Below are 12,701 nucleotides of genomic sequence, written 5' to 3'. Positions count from 1 at the left end.
TTCTTGATGTGAAGGGGCCTTTACTACATGGTAGGGGTCTTGACAAAAGAACACAATCAACAGTGATGGAAAGTTGCCATAGAAGGGGAGCGGATGTCCAGGTATGAATTCTGCATCAAGGTCCATGGCTGTAGTTACCCAACTGATGGCAGCATTGTTGTCTTAGCTGCACATAACCTGAACAAGGACTCATGACTATGTATTAATATAATGAAAGCTGTAAATATTAAATATTTTAAATTACATTTGAAATGCATATAAAATTTACATATAAAAGATATATAGGTGTTTACTTATGGAGAGTACATTTAGATCTGACCTAAAACCTATTGCTTTAGTTAATGGTTTTCAAACTTTTGTGGCTGGTGTAACTTTGATGTAAAAAGACCAAGGGTGTCACTATGGTCATTTTAGTGAGTTTTATAGCTAATAGCTGTAAAAATCAGTTAATTACAATCTAGAAGTTTAGTTACATTTTAGGGATCTCCACTGATATGCGCATCAACTGATTTTGCAGATTATTTAAAGGCAAATGTCCATGTGTATACATAGAAAATGGGGACAGGGTGGAGACACAATAATTTTCTGAGATTTGACACATAAAGAGGAAGCAGAAGAGCAGAAATATCTTAACCAAGCAAGTATTTGGATCGGAAGTCTCTAATTTAAAAAGGAATAGAAAAAGAAAGAAAGAGAATGGAAAGGCTAAGAAGGGAGAGGAAAAATCGAAAGATGCAATAGAAGAAGGGTGTAGTACAAAGAAAAAAAAAAGAAGGCTCTGCCCAACTTAAAGAATCTTTGTTTAAGCTCCCCCAGGCACAGGCTACCATAGTGGCCTCTTTAACCTCCTGGGCAGCTCATTTCTGTCCGGATTTATATGTATAAAAGCTGTACATTGTCTTTCATGAAAATTGTTTTTACACTGTAATAAATTTATTAATAACTTTAAATAAAAAACACAAAAATATGTTAAAACAAGGGTGCATAAATAAATCAAAAATACTGAAACCTGTAATATAACTGTACAGTAGCATATATAATATATATATGGGATCCGACCGGCGGGACACTGGAGGACACAGATGGAACCAGGTAAGTCTTTATTTTTTATTTTTTTTTAGCTGCCCAGAGTGTGGCTGGGAATTACCGCTATCAGCTCTTATTTTTTACCCCGAGCCACACTTGGGGTTACCGTCCAGGAGGTTAATATTATATTCTTAAAATCTACAAAAAATATCTCACATGATCTTAGGACTCAGTAGGCAAAAGAACCCTGTCCGCTTTAAGCTGAGAAGCTGGGTCACCAGGCCCCAAACTTGATTAAATTTTAATTGAGAACCCATAATCATTATAAACATAATTTTGTGATATGAATGGAGCTTGATGCAAACAGAACACTGATGCCTTTAAGAATAAAAATAAAATAAATTCAGTGGAAAAAAACAAGTAAAACCATGTGCCTAAAACATAGAGTTCACACAGTGAGTCACAGAGTTATGCAACATAATCTAGAGTCCTTTTGAGAAAACGTCAAAAGATGGGGTTTTGGTTAAATCAGACAAGTAATAAAATATTTCCTGTAAATATCATGGCCACTCTTCAATCTAGATGTTCTCCTCCCTCACGATCCCTGAAGCAGCCAGTTCTGTCATTGGTCCTGCACTGCAAAGAGAGAAAAACACTATGTATTATATAAACACTAAGCATATCAGTTAATGATTCATGTCAAAGTTTAGCCTACATAAACCTCAGTTCAAAATCATTTAAATTCATTTGAGTGCATTAAATTTGGTTAATGCTTATGGGCACCACAGTGGCTCAGACTTTAGCACTCCAGCCTTTGCAGCGCTGGTTCCCAGGTTGGAATTCTGGCCAGGACACTATCTGTATGGAGTTTGCAAGTTCTCCCTGCGTAATATGTTGGCGCTTATATAAACACTGACTAATAATAGAGTTAGATGGGCGTTTGCCAACTGATTGGTTAACTGCTCACATTTTTAATTGATATGCAGGTTTTCATTTTTCTTACTTTTTCATCTAACAAGCTTGGTTGTTTTGTACTATTGCTTCTTTAGTATTTTTATCGTCTATGTTCTATAAATGTACTATATCTTTTAACTTACCTGATAGATGGCTTTTTATCTTTCACCTTATCTGTAAAACATGAAAGCGTTTTTAATGTAAGAGGATTGTGTAGTGTTTTCGTATCTATGGTCAGTACTAAAAAAATAACATTTTATGCAGTCAGATATTTCGGATAACTATAAAATTTTGCATGGACAAAGCATACACTCACATTTTACTCAAAATCCACTTAAAACTTTTTAACATAAAATATTCCTTATAGATATTACTATTCAAATGTACACATCCATATGTACAAAACTCAATAGGAAAGGTACTTTACCCATAATGAGAGCTCAGACACAACTATTTGGGTACTATAATCTAACCTAAATATGGTTTACCAGCAAAACTATTTACAATGGGAATTAATAATTGAACGCATTTATAGAACATAAAGCTGGCAATTCAATAACACAGACAAAAACAGAATGCTGGTGTCCAAAGAATTTTCTCTCTCTCCCTTCTACCTCTCTTGGTAGAAGTGGTAAACTTGGCAGTTGAACTATAATTGCTTTTTTCAAATAGTCTAGTTTTTCTGGAATTAGGCTATGTACACACGTCAGATGATTCTTGGCCAATATTAGCTGTTGTGCTTGTCTAGGACGAGAATTTGGCATGTGTGCAGAGGTCGCCCAATGTCGTTCATGGATCCATCCTGGCGGATCCATGAAAGGTGGAAGATGAACAACCACAGTTGAAGTGAAGGAGGGAGAGAGCAGCCGGATGCCGCTCGTTCATTTTCCTCCCTCCCCTCTCCATAGAACAGAACATACAGTATGTACAGTGTTCGTTCATTCATCTTTCAGTTGTTTGTCACTGGAAATGATCACAAAAGATTGTTTCCAACGACAAGATCGAATTTACCTGTTACCATGAACTTACTACTTTTCATGTAAAGTTTTAATACAGTGTTTACTATAGGGACATTTCATAAAAAAAAAAAAAAAAAAAAAAAAAAAATCAAAAGGGACAATAGAAGTCACATCTAATTGTGGGTACCCGCCAATTCATGCATAGACAACAGCATGTCAGCTCTTTGAAGTTGGCCTCAAGAAGATAAAGAGTTGAACTTCAAACACACGTCACATTATTCTTGCTCAACAAACTATCATGCCTGTCTTGGATGAAAATCTTACATATGTACAGCAGTCTCCCAACATTTTTCATCAATCCACCACATGTGTCCCCACCAGATGAATTCCCCTTAACTCCTCTTCATGGGAGTGGGGTTTCCAATTTAGTGTTGTCAGTGTTATCATCCTTCTGTAAACTACAAATTCCCCAAAATGACTACTATAGCACCCTTACCTAATATAGTAGAGTGAGCACAGCCACCCTTGGAACAGGACACCTGTTATTTGTAGGATCACCAAGTGACAAATATGTGAAAAAAGTCTGTAAAAGGGACAGACAGCCTAAGCCTATATCTTAGGACTAGTAAGCTTCAATACAAATACATTTTTGCCTTTAAAGTATAGACAGGCCTTTAAAAGTTTTAAATTCTAATTGCAAAAAAATCATTTTTTATACTGTAGTTCTATTTATTAAAATACCAGATGATTCTGCCAAAATGGCCCTTGTTCAGACATTTCCTGTTATGGAGTGACTACAGTCCCCAAAGTGCTACTGCTTTATCACTCTGTCACATGCACTACTGATGAGAGTACAAGATGAAAAAAAATGATTATTTTATTAAACACATGGCAATAGTTTTTGAAACCGTGATAAAACACACTAACTAACGGGTTTAGATTTGCCCAAACAAAATGCTTTTCATGGTTTCATTGCAGGGCCAATTTAGTATGACATAAGTTATAATGCATAGTGCGGAATGAGGAATGTCAATTAAAAATCCTGAACTCACATTTGTATGCTATTGCAGCTGTAAGTGTGGTTGTAATCAGGACAAAGATGGCTATACGGATATAAAACACAATTTTGTTATTCTGGCCCTCAGATCTTGATGATGGGGCTATCTGAAATCATATAAATAGTACAGTTAATAGAAAAACACATTTTCTTAGGGAAAAAAAAGAAAAAAAAAGTTTGTTGTTGAAAACAATTTACCATCACTGGAGTCATAAAATCAGATTGGGGAGTTATGCCATCATCTTCATCATTTCCTAAAAACATACGGAAGGGAGCAACAGAGTAAATGTGATGTGGACATCTTCGTTTGGTTGGGGTTTTATGTAAGCAATATGCTGCCACATTGTATGGTTTAGCTTTAGAAAAAATAATATAAATGATTAATTTTGTACCTGTTCTTAATTCCTCTCTTGATGTTTTTTCACCAGACAGCAAGTGAGGAGAAACTTCTACGGAGACACAGACACAGTTCTAGCTTTCCCCTACTGTACACAAGAAACATTCCCCTAAAGCTGCGTACACACGTCAGATTTTTCTCGCCCGATAATCGGCATCGGCCAGATATCGGGCGAAGATCTGCCGTGTGTACAGTCGGCGTCGTCCCTCGTCCGAACGACCGTCCTGGCGGATCCACGGACGATGAACGACGACCGATCCTAATGCAAGGGAAGGGGGAGAGCGCTGTATGTACAGCACCGTTTATGCATCGTGTAGTCCTTTGTCGTTGGAAAGGATCGTGAAAGATCCTTTCCAACAACAAAAATTGCACGTGTGTACGCAGCTTAACATTCCCCTCTTTTGTTAGGTGAAAGACCCACTCTTTTGCTTCTTCCAACATATTCGGGCAGACCTAATAACTCTTTATAGGTAAAGCCAAGTATTTGGTAATGTGGGGATACTCATAGCCAAAATAAAAGGGGGTAAATGTAATCTTTGAAAATCACAATAGCTGGGACAATCATATAAAGTATTTTTCAGTTATCTATAATGCATAACTATCTATTAGCTGCAATATAGGTTTGCTGTTGTGGATCTTAAAATGAAATCTGCATAATCCTTATCCCCCACCTATTGCCAAACCTTAACTATAAACTAGCATACCCAGAACCTTTCTCCTAACCGTCATGGTACAATAATTGCTCATTTAGTGTTTAGCTCATGTGTGTAAAACTTGCTAGGAAGACCTGGGCATGGTCAGTACAGGGAAGGTAGCAGCTTATCACATGAAGCAGATATCATTAGTGCACCAATTTGCTAATTACTCGACCTGCCTGAGTATGTATGACGATTTGCTTCTGTCTCTTGTGAGATGGCTGTTTCTTGTGGACTGGTTGTTTCTTTGTGTCTGTCATTGGATCTTGTGCTAGTATCCAGTTTTTGTCCTGAAATAATAAAACATTGGGAAATATATGATTTAATGATCAAAAAAAGTTAGCTAGCAATACAAGCAAACTTAAAGTAGATATTTAATTTGAAAAAGGAAACATTTTGTATCATACAGGGATCATCTAGCAATATTAGAGTAATGTCCCAGCAGTGTCCTGAAAATGTAGCATTTGTCTTAAAGTCTTCCTGAAAATAGGTGTCTTAGGGATTTTGGATATCAACACCATGAAGGCCTTTGCACACTATAACAGAAGATTGTTAATTGAATGACCTGGAGACAGGGGACCTAATTTATTAAAGCTGTCCAAGGCTGGAGAAGATACACTTTCATCAGCAAATCTGGGTGATCCAACAAACCTGGAACTGGCCCTGGATGGAAAACATCTGCTAACAAATAGCAAATGACTTTTAGGAAATCCATTGCAGGTTTGCTGGATCACCCATGTTCACAGATGAAAATGTATCTTCTGCTGTCTCCGAAACCAAGGGTCTCTGTATGTTAATTTTCTAAATTATTCACTATAACCAATATTTCCCTATGAAAAAAATAACACAGGGAATAGGACATTCCCTCCAACGTTCCCTTGTGGGAAGCTTCAAAGTTTATCTGTTTCAATGGTAGCAATTAATTCCCATCAGGTAATGTTTAAGGAAATGTCAGATTTCTTGTTTTATAAATAGAGACCTTGGATACTAACAGAAAATAAACCCCCTAAAATACCAGCCCCCATTGTGGAACAAATCTGAGTTTCATATCTTTCTCCAACAGCCAATGGTTTCCTATAACAAGTTTTTTTAAAGTTGAACCTGAAGTTAGGTATGATGGTCTGTGTACCACACATTATTTTAAACATATATATATATATACAGTCTAGCACTGTAAAAAACAAACAAACATCTTTTGTTTCATGTTGTATTACTCACCTCTTCTCTAACACTGTTCCCCATTTCTCGGTTGAATTATGACCATTGTCATCCAACCCATTTCTTGTAAACGTGTGCATATTTTCTGTTAGTGTTTATTTATTATTATTATGAAGAATGTAAGAGTAGTTCATGATGATGAACCCAACTCTGTGGCTATCATTTTGTAAACATTGACATTGCTACAGCCTAAAGGGGATAAATAGGGGACAGAGAATGGATTACAGCCCAGGTCAAGGAATGGCCTTTGCACATAGTGCTTTCTTTGCATATATCCCTTCCAATGCAGAATTAATTAACACAAACTCTTCCTCAGTCTATTTATATATACACAGTTCTACCATCTTACCTTTTTTTTTACCTTTTTCCTTTTTTGTACAATTTTTACCTTTTTTTATCTGTTAGCTGCCAATCACAGCTTACAGGACGAAACACCACTGCCCTTTTGGGGAAGTGTATAATATTACTAAAACCAAAACTTTTTAAAGTCCTTAATAATCCCTGACATTGTCCTGGTAATCTATTGTAAGCAGTACCCATGAGGACAGTATTATTATTAGAACGCTGATCAACCTAAATACAGGTGAATTGAAGGGGTGAAAATAGTTTTTGGAAACATGTGGATGCAAGTGGCATAAAGAATCATAATTAGGGATAATAAGGAGTGCATTATGGATTGTAATGTTGTTTTCTGTTTATAGATGATGCTATTGAAGATGATGCACTAAAATCAATAGGCAATCTATATGAATGAACATTTTTCTGATAAAGCAGAGCAGTAAAACATGTAAAGGATGAAAAACTGGATATTTTCTATTGATGGATAAGCAGCATATTCATTTTTTTTTTAATACTGAATGTCTGCAGAATAGTCTTTGCTTTATTACATTGACTGTATCTGAATTTAAATAAACAATGAAATTAATAACAGTGAAATTATTAACAGTGAAATAAAGAATACATATCAAGTTTGTCCAGGTACCTAAAAAAAAATCAAAATTTAAAGTTTAAACAGAAATTAATCCAACTAGTAGGGAAGTGGTACCAGGAATGTATTTCCCACCCAATCAGTAACACAATTCCTTAATAGTTAAAATCTGTCAGGATATTTTCCCAAAAGTAATCATCATCTTTTTATTTTATTTTAGAACATGAGAAAGATCAAAAAGCACAAATGTTTGGCAAGATGCGAAATTTCCTATAGGCTGCCATGTTGAAATATATATTATTTTACATTTTGAAAATGTTGGCATGGTAGCTGCCATATGTACATAAATCTGTATAAATTATGCAAAGTTTATAACAATATAATACCAAAGATTTTTGGAACATTATCGCTCCCAGTGCTACCCATGCATATAGGTTACCCCTTAAAACCTTTTTTAAAGAATAATCTGGCTGTGTTCCTTGCAATGGGATTTTAGAAGGTTAACTTAAAGACACAAACTTATCAATAATAACTATTTATGTATTTATTAGAAGTTTTAATAAATCAGTATTGTACTTACTTCCATGAACCTTCACAGTATAAATGTTTTTTTGGTCATTAAACCATCCAGGGATTTTTACCCGACAGCAGTATATTTTTCCATCTTCCTGAGTCACATTAGTGATGGTCAGTGACACATCACCTTGTTTTATGTCTCCCAATAATTGGTATTTATCAAATGTCCTTGTGGTCACTCTGCTGCCATCAGTCTCGATGATAACATTATCACACCAGAGAGCTGTACAATGTCCTTTCCCCCAGCACATGGTGTATCCATTATTGCTTATAACAGAATATGTGCAAGGTAGAGTCAGCGTATCACCTACTGTGCTTCTTACTTCATAAGACATTGCTATATCTGTAAAGAAAATACATTATACATAAATATATTATTAATAAATAAGTCAATCAAAAATTCAAAGGCCTGTTTTCCACAAATTCCAGCAGCCGCTGTCTACCTATAATATATTATTAATATATAGTATTTATAAAGCGCTCACATATTATGCAGCGCTTCACAAAGTCCATAGTCAGTTAGCCTAACTGCATGTTTTGGGGATGTGGCAGGTAACCAGAGTACCCAGAGGGACATTGGAAACTGGGACCTAGTGCTGCAAAGGCCAGAGCGCTAGCCACTGAGCCACCTACTGCTTGTATTCCTGAATCTTAGCTTTGTCTACACCTAATGAAAATGTATACATTTGCATGAAGTTCCCTTCTAAGTTGTATTTAAGCAGGATTATGTTTTTTATAGTTGGCTAAAGTATGTCCACCCTGTGAACATAATCGGTACACAATATAACTGGCCCCTCGCCAGTTATCCTGACAAGTTACCAATGTTAAACAAAAGATGAATTAATGTAAAGAAATGTAAAAACATAGTACAGAATTTAATTAAAAGTTGAGTCATTTCTTAAATGGAATCAGGGTTGGGGTCACTGAATGCAATGCACCCACAGGGTCTAAATGTAGATTTAGGCTCTATTGAATGAATAAGAATTTTTTCTTTTTTGTATTATTTATGCATAAAGTTTATGTTTGATGATATAGGTGGCTGAAGATAATTTCATATTGCTAATTTTTTGTGTAAAATGTTAATAGGGTACAAGCAGAATTTGCCTGGAGGAAAGATAAACCAATTACATCAAGTAAAGGTTTTATAGTATTACATAGCAATCAAATGGAAAAAATAAATATAATTACTAACATATACACATAGCTATAGCAATACTGTCATTATCACTGTTTCTCTTGAGGACAGCATGATGAGACCTGTTGGAAAGATGTAGTAAAATCAACCTGCAAACCTAGGAGTGTGCAGGCCCACCTGTTACGGGTTACTTCCCCCTGCAGGTGACAAGGGATTACCTGAGGTGCGGAATCCAAGTAGTCTTAACCAGTACACCCCACATGGAGAGATGGGCCAGTGAGCCTAGCACCCGCCAAGACTACTTTGCTGCAATGAGGTCACCAGGTCACAGCCCCAAGACTCTTCCCTGCAGGGGGTGACAGGGAGCAAATAGGTTTGGTGTGGGAATGGAACACAACCAGTCAAGGTGAGGTAGTTGAACAGGCGAATGTCAGGACAGGTGGCAGTGGGCAATCACATGCAGAGTTAAAATCAAAACAAGGTAAAATCCAGAGAAACAGAATGGAGAAAAAGCCTGCATGGTGACAGGAAACACACTGAGGATCTAGAAACCTAAGCCTGGAACTGGAGAAGTTTCAACAGGCCTAGCAGTACAGGAATAAACTCAGGAAACAATCTGCTCATTGGCTGCAGCACATACTCCAGGATTCCTTTCAGCTGTGCCCACTCTGTTTCTGTGCAGGGGATGCCAAGAATGGTGGAAACTTCACAGCTAAAAGAAGGCAAGCATTGCTGCAGTTTGCTAAACAGAAGATGCCTGGACGGATTGGTAATAATGCCACTTTCACAATAAGCACCTTGAAAAGTGTTTTGGCGTGATGACTCCTCATCAGTAGATCATGAACATCAGTAGCAAAGAAAACCTCAGACCTTAGAATAGCGAGGATTAAATAGACAGGTTTCACTTGCATATCCCCTAAGGAGGTTCTTATTCATATCTGATTTGGAGCCCTTGGTTCCAACTTTATACATTAAAGTGGTAGTAAATTATAACTTTGGATTAAATGTCTGTTGACATTGCTTTAATACAAATCTTAGGTTTACTTGTTAAAACTCGACAGTTGTTTATATTTTCAGCATATAAGAGAAGTTGATTGTTTGGCTTTATAAACATTTTAATTTCTTCCTTAACAACAGAGAACAATAGACCTGTTTATTAAATCTCTCTTACTTCTTAATACAATTCACTATTATTTGGCAAATGTTTTTGATCCTGGACCGAATCCATTCCAGGTTTGATTGATCACCCGCGTTCATCCATGATAGTTTTTCCAGTCCTGGAGAGCTTTAAAAATTAGGGCCAATGAGGCAAACAAGCACACCAGAGAGGCTAAAACATTTATCACATGGCAAATATATATATAACTGTGAAATATTGTATACAGCCATCATGGCCGCTAAAATATCTTGCATTTCACAGAGAACTATAAAGTTGTTAGCCATTAGAACAATATTATTTTGAAGAGAGGTAAACTTAATAATCAAAGTCTTACTTATTATTTACTATTCTAAAGTAAAATACATTATTATTATTTTTTTCATTTTTGCAGATTTTATTAGAATAATACCTAATGATACTGCTTCTCCCAGTTGTGCCCTATCATATGCTCTCCTCGGGAAGTTAGTATGCCAATGCGTATTATGCGCATGATACATATTATGCAGGCATCAACTGTTGTTACCCTCACCATCAGAACACTTATCTTGACAAATACCAGGCAGCCACCAAACAGAATTTATACATATGAGCAGTAAACGGTTGCCAAAACGGCACAGGAAATCAGCAGCCGTGAGATGCAACGAAACCTGAATGACATTTAGTTAGGGCTTACATCTGCTTTAGGAACAATATGACTATTTAAGTACTTTGTATGTAAAAATGGCTGCATATTGAAGAGAACTTGAACATTTTTTTCTAAGCGTATCAGACAGAGCCATAAAAAAGAGAATAGTTACCTTGAAGTAGTAAGATCAAAGCAAACATCCACTGAGAGTATGGACCCATCCTGCGTGCTGCCAATCTGAAGGTTGGGTTTTCAGCTTCAGTATGACCACACATAAAGTGGAAGTAAACAGAGGAACAATTTGCATTCAATATACTTTCTCTTTGTCGGAGAAATGGGTTTTTGAGATAGTTTGCAATATGGGAAATTCAGAAACATCACCCAAGTTGAATCACTCCTAAAACCAAAACCCACTTGTTTCAAAAAATAATGTCTACTGTCTTTAATACTTAAATTCACTGGGAAAAACCGAGTGGACAGCTAGTAAATTCAAAGTAAATTATTATCCTTTGATCTGTACACTTGTACAGATCAATAAATGACTGAAGCCGTTAAAGCCTTTAAGAACTAAAACTTTCAAAAGAACTGACATTGTATAGTTTTCTGTATACCTCAAATGGCATTATGTTTGTTTGCATCTGACCATCACATCCACCTCTATAGAAAAAAATGTTCCAAGAGACCTGAAAATAATTTCACCTGTGTTACATGGTCGGGCACCTTATTCTGCAACTGCAAGTTAATTTATACATGATATGATATCCAATTGTACGCAGAACTCTATCCAATCTAAACAAACAAAATGACACACCTTGAAGTAGATGGGTTACAACAGCATGAGACCACACAGGCAACACAACAACATGAGTGCATGGTTATATCCTGCCTTGTATCAATGGCTCACGCTGATGGTGGTAGTGTAATGCTGTGGGGGATATTTTTGGCACACTTAGGGCCCTTTAGTACCTCTTAAAGTTGTTGCTGACCATATCCATTCCTTTATGACTGTAGTGTACCTATTTTCTGATGACTATGCCCAGCAGAACAACGAACCAAATGACTCAAAGCTTAGATTATCTCAAACTGGTCTCTTGAACAATGCAAGGGGTTTACTGTACTCAAATGTTCTCCACATTGCTGGGATGTGGTGGGAGAAATACATCATGAACGTGCAGCCATCATATCTGCAGGGACTGAGTAATGTTACTGTATTATGTCAATAGGAACCAAAACCCCTGGGAAATGTTTCCAACACCCTGTTGAATATATGACAATTAGGTATGGCAATATAATAGTTTATACAGGTTCTCCTAAGGTGTACCTAAAAGTGACTGATGACTGTATGTTACTAATAAATGTGTTTGAAAATGTATTCTTACCATTATTCTCTTGCTGTAGCAGATTTGGTTTTGAGCAAAAAATTTCACTATCCCAGACAGACCTTGTAAGACAAGTTTTATGCCTTCATCAGGTCATATCACATATGTAGCAAAATTTCAAATAGGATTATGGGGGAAAAATGATTACATAGAAACAAACTATAAAAATATTATTTTTATTTGTTATTCTTTTAATGATTGTAAGTTGAAATAGACATTTTATATGGATTTTGACTTAATTATGAATTCTCACACCAGGCAAAGCAAAGTGGCAAAGTGGCTAGTGCCTTGCATCATTAAGGTCCTGGGTTTGAAGGACAGAACATAATATATATTAAACTTTGTATGTTCTCCCCATGTTTGCATGAGTTTCCTCCTGGTATTATTGCCATTGCCCCCAAAACAAAAAAAAACAGTGATTGGTTATATGGCTTCTCCCAAAAACAAAACAAAGTAGTAAAGCTAGGGGCCAACAAAGCACTGATTACAAAGATGAAAGGGAAAGAATGTTTGTGTATTTACACATTATTTTATACATATTCATCTTTTTGTAAACCTATTTATCTTTTTGTAAACCATTATTGAACAACCAT

The 12,701-nt window shown here is 36.2% G+C and overlaps 1 protein-coding gene across 2 annotated transcripts in view; it reads right to left on the bottom strand.

The window, feature by feature from the left end:
- Positions 1-1,281: 1,281 nt before the first annotated feature.
- The window catches only part of LOC140323365 (hepatitis A virus cellular receptor 1 homolog), a 26,075-nt gene continuing 14,655 nt past the window's right edge, over positions 1,282-12,701 (bottom strand). The window contains exons 1-7 of one of the 2 annotated variants that reach the window (XM_072400365.1): positions 10,902-10,985; positions 7,815-8,153; positions 5,268-5,378; positions 4,195-4,250; positions 3,992-4,103; positions 2,124-2,154; positions 1,282-1,662 (exon numbers count right to left, since the gene is read on the bottom strand). In XM_072400365.1, coding sequence (XP_072256466.1) covers positions 1,605-1,662; positions 2,124-2,154; positions 3,992-4,103; positions 4,195-4,250; positions 5,268-5,378; positions 7,815-8,153; positions 10,902-10,950 — 756 coding nt within the window. In that variant the 5' untranslated portion in view covers positions 10,951-10,985 and the 3' untranslated portion in view covers positions 1,282-1,604. Of the gene's footprint in view, positions 1,663-2,123; positions 2,155-3,991; positions 4,104-4,194; positions 4,251-5,267; positions 5,379-7,814; positions 8,154-10,901; positions 10,986-12,701 lie in introns of those variants that run through there. The other variant, XM_072400366.1, reaches the window with a different exon arrangement.

Source organism: Pyxicephalus adspersus, chromosome 2, assembly GCF_032062135.1.
Source record: "Pyxicephalus adspersus chromosome 2, UCB_Pads_2.0, whole genome shotgun sequence".
NCBI lineage: Eukaryota > Metazoa > Chordata > Amphibia > Anura > Pyxicephalidae > Pyxicephalus > Pyxicephalus adspersus.
Note: the sequence above shows the minus strand (reverse complement) of the source record. Positions and strands in the feature narration are given on the sequence as shown.